General features: G+C 53.5%; 6 protein-coding genes across 6 annotated transcripts; 3 read left to right on the forward strand and 3 right to left on the reverse strand.

The window, feature by feature from the left end:
* Nucleotides 1-2,519: 2,519 nt before the first annotated feature.
* Nucleotides 2,520-3,422, forward strand: LRP88_08270 (uncharacterized protein; the record flags this gene model as incomplete). Its single annotated transcript, XM_083244778.1, has 1 exon — nucleotides 2,520-3,422. The coding sequence occupies one exon, from the start codon at nucleotides 2,520-2,522 to the stop codon at nucleotides 3,420-3,422; it is 903 nt and encodes a 300-aa protein (XP_083099272.1).
* Nucleotides 3,423-3,731: 309 nt separating this feature from the next.
* On the reverse strand, nucleotides 3,732-5,186 carry LRP88_08271 (uncharacterized protein; the record flags this gene model as incomplete). Its single annotated transcript, XM_083244779.1, has 3 exons — nucleotides 3,732-3,791; nucleotides 3,900-4,349; nucleotides 4,407-5,186. The coding sequence occupies 3 exons, from the start codon at nucleotides 5,184-5,186 to the stop codon at nucleotides 3,732-3,734; spliced, it is 1,290 nt and encodes a 429-aa protein (XP_083099273.1).
* Nucleotides 5,187-5,572: 386 nt separating this feature from the next.
* On the reverse strand, nucleotides 5,573-7,101 carry LRP88_08272 (CoA-transferase family III domain-containing protein; the record flags this gene model as incomplete). The annotated part of the gene is made up of 5 exons (XM_083244780.1): nucleotides 5,573-6,078; nucleotides 6,146-6,629; nucleotides 6,681-6,807; nucleotides 6,873-6,904; nucleotides 6,958-7,101. 5 exons carry the CDS (start codon nucleotides 7,099-7,101, stop codon nucleotides 5,573-5,575), a joined length of 1,293 nt encoding a protein of 430 aa, XP_083099274.1.
* A 1,700-nt stretch (nucleotides 7,102-8,801) lies between these two features.
* Nucleotides 8,802-9,272, forward strand: LRP88_08273 (uncharacterized protein; the record flags this gene model as incomplete). Its single annotated transcript, XM_083244781.1, has 1 exon — nucleotides 8,802-9,272. One exon carries the CDS (start codon nucleotides 8,802-8,804, stop codon nucleotides 9,270-9,272), a length of 471 nt encoding a protein of 156 aa, XP_083099275.1.
* A 259-nt stretch (nucleotides 9,273-9,531) lies between these two features.
* Nucleotides 9,532-10,805, reverse strand: LRP88_08274 (anthranilate phosphoribosyltransferase; the record flags this gene model as incomplete). Its single annotated transcript, XM_083244782.1, has 2 exons — nucleotides 9,532-10,437; nucleotides 10,488-10,805. The coding sequence occupies 2 exons, from the start codon at nucleotides 10,803-10,805 to the stop codon at nucleotides 9,532-9,534; spliced, it is 1,224 nt and encodes a 407-aa protein (XP_083099276.1).
* Nucleotides 10,806-11,785: 980 nt separating this feature from the next.
* Nucleotides 11,786-12,829, forward strand: LRP88_08275 (transcription factor SUA7; the record flags this gene model as incomplete). Its single annotated transcript, XM_083244783.1, has 1 exon — nucleotides 11,786-12,829. One exon carries the CDS (start codon nucleotides 11,786-11,788, stop codon nucleotides 12,827-12,829), a length of 1,044 nt encoding a protein of 347 aa, XP_083099277.1.
* Between the last annotated feature and the right edge of the window lie 1,407 nt (nucleotides 12,830-14,236).

The raw sequence follows: 14,236 nt of genomic DNA on the forward strand, positions 1-14,236 counted from the left end.
GCAGCCACCACTATGGCCGCCGTAGAGATCGAGCGCCCTCCAAGATAATCAGCTACTAAATGTAGGACAGCATGAAAAATGCGCCCTGAGACCGGGGGACCTTTTCCTTGGCGTACATCGGAGATTCTCCATCCCGTGGCCACAAAAAAAGAGGTTAAGGTCGAACCTGAACCCTTTGAGGCTGTTGGAAAGCGTCCGTGATGCTCCACCTGTTGCGCGCCGGCTCCGCTCGCTGTACCTGAGGCGACGGGAGGCGGCCCCAGCTTCAGCCCAGCCAAGGCCACCCGGTGACCTTCTCGATCCCGCAGAGCGAAAAGAGAGGCAGCGCTATCGTGAGAATGTTGGGGACAAATCAGAGGCTGCATCTGCTAGATTCTATGAGTCGTGGAGAGACATGGCTAGCTGGGCAAACAACTAATGTCGACTAGATGGCGAATAGCCTCACTCAAGAGGGCAAAGATTTGCACGCCTAGACGACTTCCACCAGCTCAGCAGGCGCGACTTCCGATGACCTCGAGAGCTATACGGAAGTGTCTCTTGTCTACCTACCCTAGCACACACAGTCAAAAGCCCATTGGGCCGAAGTGACGGGTCGCCCGTTTTACGAGCTGTCAATTGCCACGGAGCTAAGACGGCTGGGACATGCAAGTAAGTCATTGATCAAAGAGGTGTGAGCGGGAAGACTCCATCAAACGGGCCTTGGCTAATATTCACACACCCCCTTGAACTGGTGCAGCCCGTCCATTTGCGTCCTCTAGTTTACGGTACGGCATCTCAGGAGAGGGAAACCGATGGCAATTGAACCGTCCTTTGACCAATTTCGTCATAGACTGGGCTTCGGTACTTGTTCAATTGGCTGCTGAACTGGGCTGTCCTTTCTTCCCCACGTTTAATGTTTGAGGCGACCAAAGGTGCTGCCACTGAGACAAGGGCAAGGCAAGGAACGAGAGAGACACAAACTTGATGAGTCCAACTCGTGGCTTGTTGGTCTATCGACTGCTTTTGTTCTGTCTGGTAGCCTCGCAGCTTGGCAGGGCAGTTTGTCTGTTGATCTGCCGAAGTCAAGAGCCTTTGACTCCTTGTTTATTGCAGAGTATCATTTTTTGCTGGAAATAGACTCGCTGCACTGCAATCCTTCAGAAGACATGTACAAGTCAGGGTGTTGCTGTGCATGGGAGCATGGGAGCATGGGAGCATGGGAGCATGGGAGCATGGGATCACCTTGGGGTCGCTCCCGAAATGGGCCATGACACGGTCCAGAACCCGAATCCTTCGGGAAACGGAACTCGCGTCGACTGTTCCTGAAACGAAACTCGGATGCGTTAAGATTGGACCAGGCTGAAAGGTAAAACAAAGCTTTCAGGGACCACGCTTCGAGTGTGAGAGAGAGAGAGAGAGAGAGAGAGAGACTGGGGTTGTAGGGGTCCCGCTGCGGCCCGAGGTCCTTTGTTATCCACCGCCCGCCGCCCGCGACGCCGAAATCCGAACGAACCGGTTGACACTCTCTAACTTTTTTTTGTTTCCTCAGAGCAAACAAAACGAGAAAATACAGTAAGCTACCCTTGTCCAGAGCTAGACTTGCAGCAACTGCCGGGCAGGGTGTCGAGCCAAAGTCTACCTCTTGGCCCAGCTTACAACACACACGCCCTCTTACTTCTCGAGAGAGTGATCGTCAAAGAATCGAACAACTGAAAATCCTGGTCCTTGTTGCATATGGATTACCCCCCTCTTCGGATAGTTGCCAACACCTTTGCGGACATCCTCTTGCCTGACCGAGATGGGCCCCCCCGTCAACGATCCCCCCCCCTTCTTCAGTTGCAGTAGGGCTGCTTCTTGTGCTCGGTAGGACACTTCTGAGCTGCTACGCCAGAATTCTTTGTTTCTTTCAGCTCTGAGAGACTCTGTAAGTGTAACAGGTGAGCCGAAACATTGGCAGAGACAGTAGTAACCAATAAACCCAAAAAATGATATCACAGAGTTTACAGAGTCCAACGTTAGGTCAAAGGGAGGTGACGCTCCTGTCTCACTTCCTTAGCCGGACCTTGAAAAAAAGCACAGAGCAAAAAGAGACCAAGGATGTGGGTTACCGCGGGTAATCTTGTTCATGTAGTGTAGACTCTCTCTTGTGGGGGAAACAAAACAATGCATTGAAACCTTTTGGCTCGACTTACATGGATATTGGGGTGTGGGGATGTCAAAGACAAACCACGGACTCGAACCTCCTGCGGATCACGGGAGATTGGCACTCAAGCAGACTTGTTGAGGACTACGGTGAGAGAGAGTGTGTGAGTTGTCGGTCCAGCCCCCTTCGGGAAGAGGAGACAAGAGAGACTTTGGGCTTCTCATGATGGTTGATTTCAAGTATATATAGAGCTTCATCTTCCCCCCCCATATCACCACTTCTTCTTCATCAGCATCAGCATCTCATCTCCTGCTCTTCACTTCCCTTCACTTCTCTCACAACAACCCAAATCCAACCAAGCACTCGCTTTCCTTCACTTTAATTACTCTTCTTCACCATGTTCTTCTCCAAGATCGTTCTCGGCCTCGCCTCCATGGCCTCCATGGTCGCCGCCATCCCGGCCCCTGACGCCCTCCTCGATACCACCTCCTCCATCGCCGCCCGCGACTTCACCATCCGTGATGACTCTTCTCTCGAGGCCCGCGGCAACTTCAAGTGCCCTACTGGCATGTCCTACTGCCCCTGGACCCGTGCCTGCTCTTGCCCCCCCGGCCAGGCCTGGGACGGCAAGGCCCGCAAGTGCACCGGGAAGGTCATCACCGGCTGCTGGCCCAAGCCCTCGCCCTCGGCCTTTGTCGATGTCAAGGTGAAGCTCGGCGCCTACTGCGCCGCTTCTCCCTACAAGATCGTCAAGTACAACGCCCACCACGCCTACTGCCAGGCCAGCCTCCTCAACGTCGTCTTCCTCGCCCCTCTCGAGATTGACGCCGAGATCTCTCTCCTCGGCGGCAAGCTCATCGACATCAACGCTCGCATCAGCCTCGCCCTCAAGAACGTCTGCGGTGGTCTCGCTGGTCTCTACCTCGAGAACGTCCTTGATGCTGTTGCCCTCTTCAACACCAACAAGTACGGCTACGCTGTCCGCCCCGGTGATGTTGTCGGTGGCCTCCTCTACGCTGTTGTCGACCTCCTGAGCGGCCTCACCTGCGCCCTCGGCCTCGGCGGCTGCAAGGTCTACGACTGTGTCTCTTACTGCACCAAGGGCTGCAAGAACTACATCGACGTCAAGGGAACCATCGGTGGCTATATCAACGGCCTCATCGGCTTCTGCCTCGTCAACGATGTCATCCTCATCGTCAACAAGGTCGGCGCCATCCTCACCGTCACCGTCAACAGCCTGCTGTGCATTGTTGGCAGCCTCCTCCGCAGCCTCCTCGGCATCTTCAGCTGCAACTGCTAAGCGCCCGGTCTTTTGAGTCAAAAGCCGAGTGCTCGCACTTGAAACATACTTACACTCACTAAAATTGGATATAAGGAGATGGGATGAGCTATGATTGGCATTATTAACTTGGAGGATATCATTCTTTACAATATTTGGGCTTCTGGATCTGGTTGCCTTAATCTTTTTCATTAATAACTGTACATGAGTGCACGTAAACAATATAACATGGGTTGTTTTGAGAATCTTGAGCTTCGATGAGTGATTGCAGTGACTTGAGTCAAGTGAAACTCGGAAATAACATCTCGGAGGAACCGGCCTTGGTAAAAACTACTCCTCAGTTCCATTCCAAAACTCCTGGGTATTGATATCGACCTTGATATCGACAGCCTGTAACGTTAACAATGTACTAATACACAACAATCTTCCAATTAAACCTCGTACACACTTGACTCATGCCCCTACAGGCTCCATGATCTGTTTACCAAAACCGTCCACTGAGAAATGGCTAAAAGACTCTTCATCATTCTCGTCCATGAGGAGACTCCTGTCTTCCGTCTCCGGGGCCAACTTTGCGTACAATCCCTCACCAGCCTTTGCCCACGTCGGCGGTAGAATATCTTCATCGTCCTCTGGTGCTGTCGTGATGACTTCAATAACGCGAGTGCGCTTTAGTATCTTCTTGGTGGTCTTGTGCTTTGACCTTGCCTTGCTACTTGTAATAACGTGACCGTGCCGTGGTTTTTCTTCATGCTTTGATGACTTGTGAACGCGAAAGGGGGTCGCTAACTGAGCCTCCCAGTCTGGTGAATCAAACATGGGCAGATCAGAGTGTCTCTTCGACACAGACACAAGGATGTCGACAAGGAGGTTGGGCTTGAGCTGGTCACATAGAGAGAGGACGTTCAAAAGATCAGTCTTGCGCATCTGGTCAAAGTACTCGGTCCGCTTTGCTACAGTGTTAGCGCTGATACTCCCTGCAACAGCTGCAAGTGCTTGACTTACCGATGAGTCCGGAGCGCGCCCTGCGCCGAACCCGACGAGTCCAGGCTTTGCGGGAACGACGCCACTTGGGAGCGCGGCCAGGCGCTTCTGACGAAGCTTCTCGACCTCATACTGCCGCTGCTGGCTCGACTTCCCCTTGAGCCTGACCGCCTGTTCTTGATCTGCAGCGCATGCAGCACAGACGAATATCGAGGCAGCCATGGCCTCACTGGTGATCGTGGGAGAGTGACACTGATGATGCCAGGACCTGAGACAGTGCGCGCACGTAGCCAAAGGGCCCTGGCTCATCTGAGCAGACCCCTCGCATTTCGAGCACTGAGCCGGCTGCACCGTGGGTCGAGACTGAAGACTTGGCTGGGGAGCATCTGTCCCCTTTGCCACCGGGAAGGCGACCGTGCTTTGCGTAAAGTCAACCTTTTCCGTCGATGACTCTCTCTTTCTCTTGGTCCCGGCGTCGGACGAGCTCCACGCGGCTGAAGTTGGATTCGCTGACATGGGCAGAGTCTGGAGGAGGGGCGATGCCGATGGCACTGGTAGAGTTGCATCCAGACCTTGAGCCACTGCCATCCTTGATTTTTCGAGCGTGTTCTCTTGGCAACTGTTCTTTATGCGGTCCATGATGATGGAGGCGTTGGATGAGAACTGGGGGGTGTACGAGGCTTGATCTGGTGAGGGCGGCCTCAAGGAGGCGCCGGCTGCTGCAGATGTATCACCGTTGCGCATGCCATGATCGGCAGATTCGATACCTCCCACCATGACTTGATCTTGTAACCCATCCATCTTGTCGAGATGTTGAACCGCGTCGATTGATGAGGCCTGCCAGCTCCTATTTGCGAGCCAATGGCCGGGCGTGCTGAGGAAGGCGTCGGCGCTGAAAGTTGGAGCCAGATGAGGACTAAGAGAACAATCAAACAGAAACAATTGAGAATTGACCAAAAGAATTTTTTGAAAAACCTGTTGCGCCAAAGTTGGCTCTGACGGGGAATTGAAGTCGATGGCATGTGAGCTCAGATTGAGATGTCGCGATAAACCTCAGACACGTGGGGTCACGTGAGTTCCCTTGACTGAGAAGACACCGCAATTGTTCTTCCTTTGGGCGATTTATATGCCCTTGAGTATTATTTAATTTATTCGTATAGGTACTCTATTCTTTTTCTATGCACGCTTTATCCGACAACGCCCTTTTCTCTCAATGAGATGACATCGGCTTCACTTAGGCCGAGATGCTCCTGGAGCACTTCATCCGTGTGCTGGCCCAGAGTTGGTGGCACACTTCGAATCGTGGGAGGGGTTTCCGATAGCTTGATGGGCGTGTTGACCATCTTGATGGGACCACACTCTTGATGGTCCATCTCGACCACCATGTTGCGTGCCTTTGTGTGCTCGTGGTTGAGCGTCCCTTGCACATCGTTGATGGCGGCGTAGGGCATGCCCTTGCCCTCAAAGATCTCGAGCCACTCCTGTGTTGTCTTTAGCTTGGTAAGCGCCTCGATCTTGGCCTCGAGGTCTTTGCGATTGGCGACCCTATCGGCATTGGTCTTGTAACGCGCGTCGTCCTTCCAGTGGGATTGGCCGAGCCCGTCACACAAGACGCCAAACAGCCGATCATTACCTCCTCCAAAGAGGATTCCTCCGTCTTTGGTTTCAAACGACTTGTATGGCACAATCGAAGCTATTCCAGTTAGCAACTCGCGCTTCAAGCTCATGACGAGACTCACGATGGGCCGTGCCCCAACGACCGGAATCCTTCTTTCCGCTGATCAGACAGCTGCTGGCGATGTTGGCCAAAGTCGCGGTCTGGCAGTCACTCAACGCAACGTCAATGTGCTGGCCCTTGCCAGACTTGGCCCGTCCGAGGAGCGCAGCCATGATGCTGTTGCTAGTGTAGAGACCGGTCGTTAGGTCAGTCACCGCAACACCAACCTTGACTGGTGGACCGTCCCGTTCGCCGGTGATGTGCATCAAACCAAACTCAGCCTCGACCATTACGTCGTAGCCGGCTCGGTTGGCGTACGGACCCGTTTGACCATAGCCGGTGATGGAAGCATAGATCAATGATGGGTTGATCTTGCGGAGAGTCTCATAGTCCATCGAGTACTTCTTCAGCGTCCCTGGGAGGTAGTTCTCGACCAGAACATCGCATTTTGCTGCAAGCTTGTGGAGGACCTCGACTCCCTCCTTGTGCTGAAAAGACAGGCCGAGAGACTTTTTGTTTCGGTTCGCCTTAAGAAGGATGAGCGTCTGAACTTGACCACCTGGGGAGGCTCAACATACCCCGAGGAAATAAGCAGACTCGCCAGGTCCCTTGGCTGATGAACCCTCCTTGTACTTGGCATATGGGGGCCCCCATGCCCTGGTGTCATCGCCTCGAACAGGGTGCTCGATTTTGATCACCTCAGCGCTGTACGGTTGGCCAAGTTAACGCCTGGCCAGGGTCTTGATGACATCCAATCCTCCCAGACTCACCCAAGGTCACCCAAAATCTGAGTACAGTATGGCTATGACGGTCAGCGCTTGCTGGGGGCAGGAAATTGCAGATAAGAAAACTCACGCCGGCTAACACTCTTGTCATGTCCAGCACGCGAATGCCCTCAAGCGGAAGACCGGTTCCCACGGCGCTCGAGTACCGGCGGACGCGCAGCAAGCCATTGAGAGGCTTGGAGCGCAGGGATCTGGCGGCAGTGAACAGGCTCATGTTCCGCGAGGCTAAAGGGGTTCAGAGGCAGTGCAAACAGAAGTTCTCAAAGAAAGAGCCAGAGGGAAATTGAGGTTAATTAAGCCTTGAGAGATTGAGGCGATCGAGACGTTTACACCGGAGCCGGAACAGGAGCCGGAACTCGAGTCGATCTTGGCGGTTATGAGCGGCGGAGATTCGGGGCTCCTCGGCATGCGATAGTGTTAACCCGCGCCGGGCGATCAAGCGTTAAGTCTTCGGTGCCGAGTCAATCTTGCCGTTGACGAGTGTCATCGGCTCCGAAAGAGTCGCTGAGGAAAAGGTAAACATTTCGGAGCCGGTGTAACAATCGCCAGCCGCATCGCAATGATGGGACAAGGTCAAGTTGAACATTGATTGAGCCACGACGGGAAAGATGAGGATATCGCCGCGAAAAAAAGTGCCGATTAAAGCGAGCGTGCTTCGAATTCACGCTGGCTTGCGTTGCATTGTGGGCGCAGCAGAGCAAAAAGTCTGGGGGTCGTCGATCATTCATCCATAGCGGCTGAGGCTGCTTGCGATGGGCATCAGCCCCCCCTCTCTGTGGTGGAATCAAGCAAGACATTCATCATCGTGCAGCCAAATTCAGGGTTCAATTCGGGATTCAATAGCAAAGGATCGATATACATCCCTCGCATGAAACATTTACAAACGGCCCGAGACACACCGACTTAAAAAAGAAGAAAAAAGCGTCTGTTGAGTTGGCTTTTCTGCTCTCTTGTGTCGAGTAAGTCCTTGCTTACAGCAATGCCCTGTCCTCGAGGCGGACCGTGCCAGCCGGGGGCCTACTAGAATGTTGGCTGTGTACAGTAGAGCCATTCCATTTCCATGCCATGCCATGCATCCATTTATGGCCATGGATGCGATTGCAGCATCTCCCCGTTCCGAACATGCTGTTCTGAAACAATTTTCTCTGGGTCATTAGTTAAAGTAGGACGACTCGGGCGTTGACATAGCCTCCACCGGCTTCTCGTATTGAGCATGGCCCATCGTGAAGCTTCTCTTTTTCGTTTCGTCGAACACCCCCTGCTCGTGCTTGCTTTCCGGCTTTGACCAATCCGCGCCTCAGCCTCCCTTGGCGATCTATCACACTGCAAGCCCGCATGAGGCTGTATCGGAGGACTCCCAGCGAGCGCCATTCTCAGCTGTCCCCCCAGACACCGAAAGCCTCAGCTGCTCCTTTCACGGCCTAACCCTTTTTTCGCATTGACAGTGAGGCGAGGATCCCTTGTTTTCCTGGGCCTTACTCTTGTTGGCGATAGGGTTCTCGATCCGTCATTACACACCGACCTAGGACGGCACATGTACGTCTACTCAAGCCCTGGCTGGACTCTGAAGCCAATTATAGAAACTGACAAATGAGCCGCCCGCCGTGCGCCCACCCTCCCGTCCGTCTCCCGTATCCCGTCTCCTCCTCTCCGTGGACGGTCGGAAGATTAAGGTATAGTGCTTTTGATAACCCAGTTACGTGGCATTGCGCGGCTTGTAGCCGTTGCATGTTGGTTCCCCATTGCCCAGGATCATGGTTCTCGTTCCCCAGGATTCCCCCACCTCTGTAGTGTCGCAGACATACATAATACGGGCGTTGTCTGCCCTTGTTGCTGGAGGGAGGACTTCTCTAGTAAAATGTCATCGTTCTTTCGTATCTCTCTCGTTTCATTTGTTTTGTCATCATTGCCGCCATGGCTATTCTATCATACATCTACTCGTGGGTGAAGCCGCGACAGAGCCGGCAGGACGACCAGTCCAAGACATTCACCTTTATCGGAAAGAAGAAGCGCACAAAGTCGGACCTCGAAAAGGTCGAGGAGGAGGATCACCAACGCCAGATCATGATTCGCAAGTCATTACAGAGCCGCGCCTCGTCACGCGCCACCGACAGGGTGGAGTTCGACGACGGAGATACCGAAGAGGAGGAGCGCAACCCGGGCCTCAAGAGCGACTGGAAAGCCTACGAGGCCGATATCCAGCGCAACAGGTCGAAGCTGATGCGTATCCATCCCGGAGTTGATCGCTCACGAGCCCGCGCCGGCTCCTCGTCGAAGCGACCTCAACCCTACCCTTCCCCTTCAAGCCCAGCAAACCCCCAATCACCGACATTATCGATTACACCTGAAAGCCCAGCGTCACCGGGGATCGGAAGAGCATTTTAATACCCATACAAACAAACCCATGATTATACGAGACAGAAGGAACGGACTACAGATTACGACCCCGTGTCATTTGGATTGCGCAAGGAGTTGGATATACCACATGGCTACGCGCCTACACAGAGACGACTTCGAGATTGACGGACGTCTTCAGAATCATGTCAGAGGCATAATGTAGATTCAAGCCTCTTTTAGTTTTACCGGCATAATGAAAACTTTCAACCGTTGACCTCCTTATCCAAATGTGTCGTTGTTCCCCCTTTTAGGCGCCAATCTCGTTCGTGACCTCGACAAACTTCTCCCACTGCTTCCAGGCCTCGCCGCTCTTGAGAGCCCAGCGAGCTCTTCTGACACCCTCCTTCCAGCGCTGCCCTCCGGGACCTCGCTCCTTGATGACCTGGCCGTCATCGCCAGGCCCCATGTCGCTGGTGTCGGCCTCGCAGATACCAGATGTGACCAGCAGGGCTGCAGTGTTGATCAGGATGAACTCGAGGAGTGGAGCGTCATCCGGCAGCTCGTCGTGCAGGATCTTGGAGAGGATCTCTGCATTCTCTTCGGGCTCCTTTCCACCCGACACTGTGTCCAAGGAGTGGGTGCTCAGGCCAAAGTCACTGGGATGCACCTTGAAGTGCTCAACCTCGAGCTTGCCCTCGCTCGTCTCCTTGACCATCCAGCAAAGAGTGTTGCCGGCGCAACTGACCTCGTCGAGCTCCTCCTCGCCGCAGATGATCAGTGCCTTTTTGAAGCCGGCCATGCACAATGCCTCCGCAAAGGCCGGGCCAAGGTCTCTTCGACCGACGCCGATGACGCGGGCCTCGAGGACATCCTCGACGGGGTTGGCCAGGGGCCCAAGGTTGTTGAAGACAGTCCTCCAAGGGAGCTGCTTGCGGACGGGAGCGACGTAACGCATGCCCGTGTGGAACACTGGGGCGAACAGGAAGGTGTAGTTGGTGGCCGAGTACGCCTTGACCAGTGTGTCCGGTCGGACGGCGCTGATGATGGGAGGCTTGGGCTGCATGCAGTTGACCAGGTCGGCGCTGCCAGACTTGGAGGTGCTGGCTTTGTTTCCATGCTTGGACACCATGAGAAGTGCCGAGGCAATGATGGAAGACGTGGTGCTGATGTTGAACGTGTTATGACCGTCACCACCAGTCCCAACAATGTCACACTGTTAACAGGTCAATATTAGAGAATGGGAGCGGTGCATGCAAACCTCACCAGACCACCTCTGTAGTTGCCTTCCTTTCTCCCCCTTCGCTCAATGACTTCTAGGAGTTGCTCGACGGGGATAGGGGCAGCCGCTTGGCGCATGACCCGGGCACACTCGGCCAGGACATCAGCCCTGAAGTCTAGCCTTGTGAAGTGCAGGGCCATGAGGAGCGAGGCCGTCTGCGCCTCTGTCACCTGGTTGGTGAAGAAGTGCGAGATGGCCTCGGCAATCTCCTGCGGACTGACATTGGTGTCGGTAGGCCAGAGCTTGGTCAGAAGCGGCTTGATGTTGACGGGCGGGAGGGCCTCTTGTGCTTGAGATGCCATGTTTTCTGAGCAACGATGAGAAGGAGAAGCCGCTGGAAGTAGAGCGAAGGTGCTAGATGGTGAGCTGGGAGATGGGGCGAACCACAGGGAAACTATATAGAAGTTGCAATCCTACACTTTCTTTGTTAAAACCTCTGACTACCTTTCGAGATGCTATTGACTCAGTCTTTGTTTGAGGGTACGTACCTGTTTGCGGAGTGGTTCATATGCCCTGGATGATTGGCCGACCTCGGACAACAATATTAAGCCACCAGAGAGACAACAATCAGTATCAAAATCGGTGAAGGGGTCAAGGTTCAGCGAGATTAGTAACGAGATGTTAATCTTTTACTAAATTTCAAAGACGTGATACTCTGCACTGTGTTTGTTATTGTGGTGTTGTCGTTTCAATGAATTTGCCATTTTCGTTGAATGAGGCTGGAGAATCCCATGGAAAGGGAAAGTTGTCGGTGTTAGCATGGAGTACCTGAAGAAGAGGAATTTTTGCCCTATAAGGCTAAAAAACCAGGTACTCTTCGCTAGCTTATCTAACCACACTGCCCTGACAGCGGGAGCTTAACAAGTGGGGTGCAAGACACCAAGACAACAAAAGCCAATTTTCAATGCATATGCTCAGGTAGTTTGGAAGCGTCTCGGGGATTCTGCCTCATTATTATCAGGCCATTGAAACGCCTTAATAACGGTGTCCTGCTTTTCAATCACTTTCAACTCATCTCACTGGTTCGGAGTAACCGCCAACCTGTGAGGCACGTGAGGCTGCCTAGCACCGCCCGCAGTGAATCACTGCGCCTGCTCAGGCTTTCTTGCGGCTTAGTCATCAGTTTGGAGGTTCATTTGGCCTCCTCTCACCTCTTTGAGGCAGCCATTCATCATAACCTCAACAACAACCTCTGGAACCTCTGAACCTCCGCACTTCAGCGCTCCGCAGACCCTAAAGCACAATACACGAGTCTCAAGCGGCGGAGCGACACTTCTCCAACATGGTACCGCCTGGTAGCGGCGATACGAAAGAGGAGGCCTTCCAAGAAGATCTGAACAATATCCTGTGCTGCCCCGACTGCAGAGAGATCCCGCCAAACCTGATCGAGGAGTTCTCCAGTGGTGACGTGGTGTGCGAGAGCTGCGGCGTCGTAGTCGGAACCCGGATCATCGACACGCGCTCAGAATGGCGTACCTTTGCCAACGACGACCAGGGCGGCGACGACCCTAGCCGTGTCGGTGGACCGCAGGACGAGTTCGTTGAAGGCCAGCAGCTCGCGACCACTGTGGCCTTCTCCGAGTCCAAGGCCCACAAGGCTCTGTCCCGCACACAGAACAACACCAACCAGGACAAGGCTCAGAAGGGCCTCATGCAGGCGTACAAAGAGATCGTTTCACTGTGCGAAGCTATCAACATGGGCCAGAACGTCTCCAACGCCGCCAAGCACATCTTCAAGCTCGTCGACAAGCACAAGTTCCTCAAGGGCAAGCCCCAGGAGGCCGTCATCGCCGGATGCATCTTCATCGCCTGCCGGCAGAACAACGTGCCTCGAACTTTCCGCGAAATCTTCAACCTGACCAGCGTGAGCAAGAAGGAAGTCGGACGTGTGTTCAAGCAGCTGCAGTCCTTCCTGCAGAAGCTGCAGGGACAGGACGGCGAGGCGACAGGCCTCAACACCGTCACAAACTACGAGAACACATCCGTGGGCGCCGAGGATCTCTGTGGCCGCTACGTGTCTCAGCTTGGATTCAAGTACCAGCAGAAGATCTCCAAGATTTCTCGGGATCTGGCTGAGCAGGCCAATGAGATCTCGGCACTCGCAGGCCGATCACCCCTGTCAGTCGCCGCGGCATGCATCTACATGGCATGCCATCTCGTCGGAGAGCCACGCCCGTCTCTCCCCATCGCCAAGCAGGCGGGTGTCAGCGACGGCACCGTCAAGACTGCGTACAAGCACCTATTCGCTGCGCGGGAGCAGCTCATCAAGAAGGAATGGCTCGAGAACGGCGCCAGCATGGACAACATCCCCCAGGTTCAGGTTTAAGACTGTGGGTGAAGGAATTGGGCATTGCAATTGTTTATAAGACGTGGTTTACAAAGCGATACCGGAACAGACCAAAGATTGTCTTTTCTCTTTATATTAATATATGATTTAAGCGACATCCCGTCTCTCCCATGTGTTGGTGTCCCTGATTGTCCCTGAATGTCATACTTATTCTCAAAAGGGCATTGTGTCGTGTGTGACGATAGCATCAGTGAGGGAACTTCTCTAGGCCTGTTGGCAACACGGCCGAGTTTGGTAGTATGAATAGTAATCTGAAATACCCATCCATTCAAGATAATGATTGTGACCTTTATTGTTGGCAATCCGTGGGGTTCCCAAGGATGAAGGAGTTGAAGAATATGGACATGTCACAAAACACTTGGCTGTTGACCCCCAATTGGGTCATCCTAATCAGATTCTTACTGACACCTTCCGTTTCTTGTTGTCATATCATTGAAATCTCAAAGCAAGTGAAAAATGATCTCAGACAGAGTCAAGTGGATTGTGGCTACGTATTAACGGACCCTCATGCATGTGCTCAGGTGCAGGCGAACCATACATCGAGCGTGTCAAATGGCTGCGCAGGGAACCGAGTTGGTGTGTTCAATATTCGCTCTCTAGTTGCATAGCCATTGCATGTATTTCGTGACTTTGCAGGAATTCAATTAATTCATTAGTTACTAAAAGCCTTCGTGTTTAGTCTAGTGTTGGAGCCTCAACAGGGAGCCCAGTTGAGGAGAGTGATGACTGTATTGTTTATAATCGAATGTATTAAACACTTGCTCACCAGCCTACCTACCTTGATGCGAGATATCATATGCCGAATATGAACGGCCCGGATGTCTCACACGAGGTTTACCCACAGATGTGTGTGTCAATGACATTGTGGATATGCTTGATGATGATCACTCACCATATGCACTCCAATCTTATGCCGACTGCAGAGACAAAGTCATGAGTGTAACTTTGTATCTCTACTACGTCGCAGCCGGGGTTGGTTTGCAACGCAACAACCTCGCAAAAGCTCATTCTACACTGCCAGGTCCCTTCGTTTTGCCTGCTGCATCACACCCTTGCCGCGCTGGGCAGTCCCGTGGGGCAGACCCCCATCACGATGCGGATACCAAGCCGCAGCAGGGCCCAGGTCCAATTGCAACCGTCGCAGCCGATGGGACGTCGTCGATGGTCTCGGAGGCCCGAAGGGAAGCATATGCACCTGGGCACGCACATCTGACAGGAGAGAGGCCCAGAGCCTGGTAGAGAGAAGCCGGGCGCAGAAGGAGAGCCGGCATCGACGCTACGGCACCTCTAGGAGGGAGGCGTCTTCGCTTATCATTCGATCGGCTGCCGGGGGTACGTGCTGCAGGGCATGTCTGAAGGCCGAGTTGAGTTTCTCTTACAAAATGC

Source organism: Fusarium phalaenopsidis, assembly GCF_050370095.1.
Source record: "Fusarium phalaenopsidis strain FUZ10S chromosome Unknown contig_32302, whole genome shotgun sequence".
Taxonomy (NCBI): Eukaryota; Fungi; Ascomycota; class Sordariomycetes; order Hypocreales; family Nectriaceae; genus Fusarium; species Fusarium phalaenopsidis.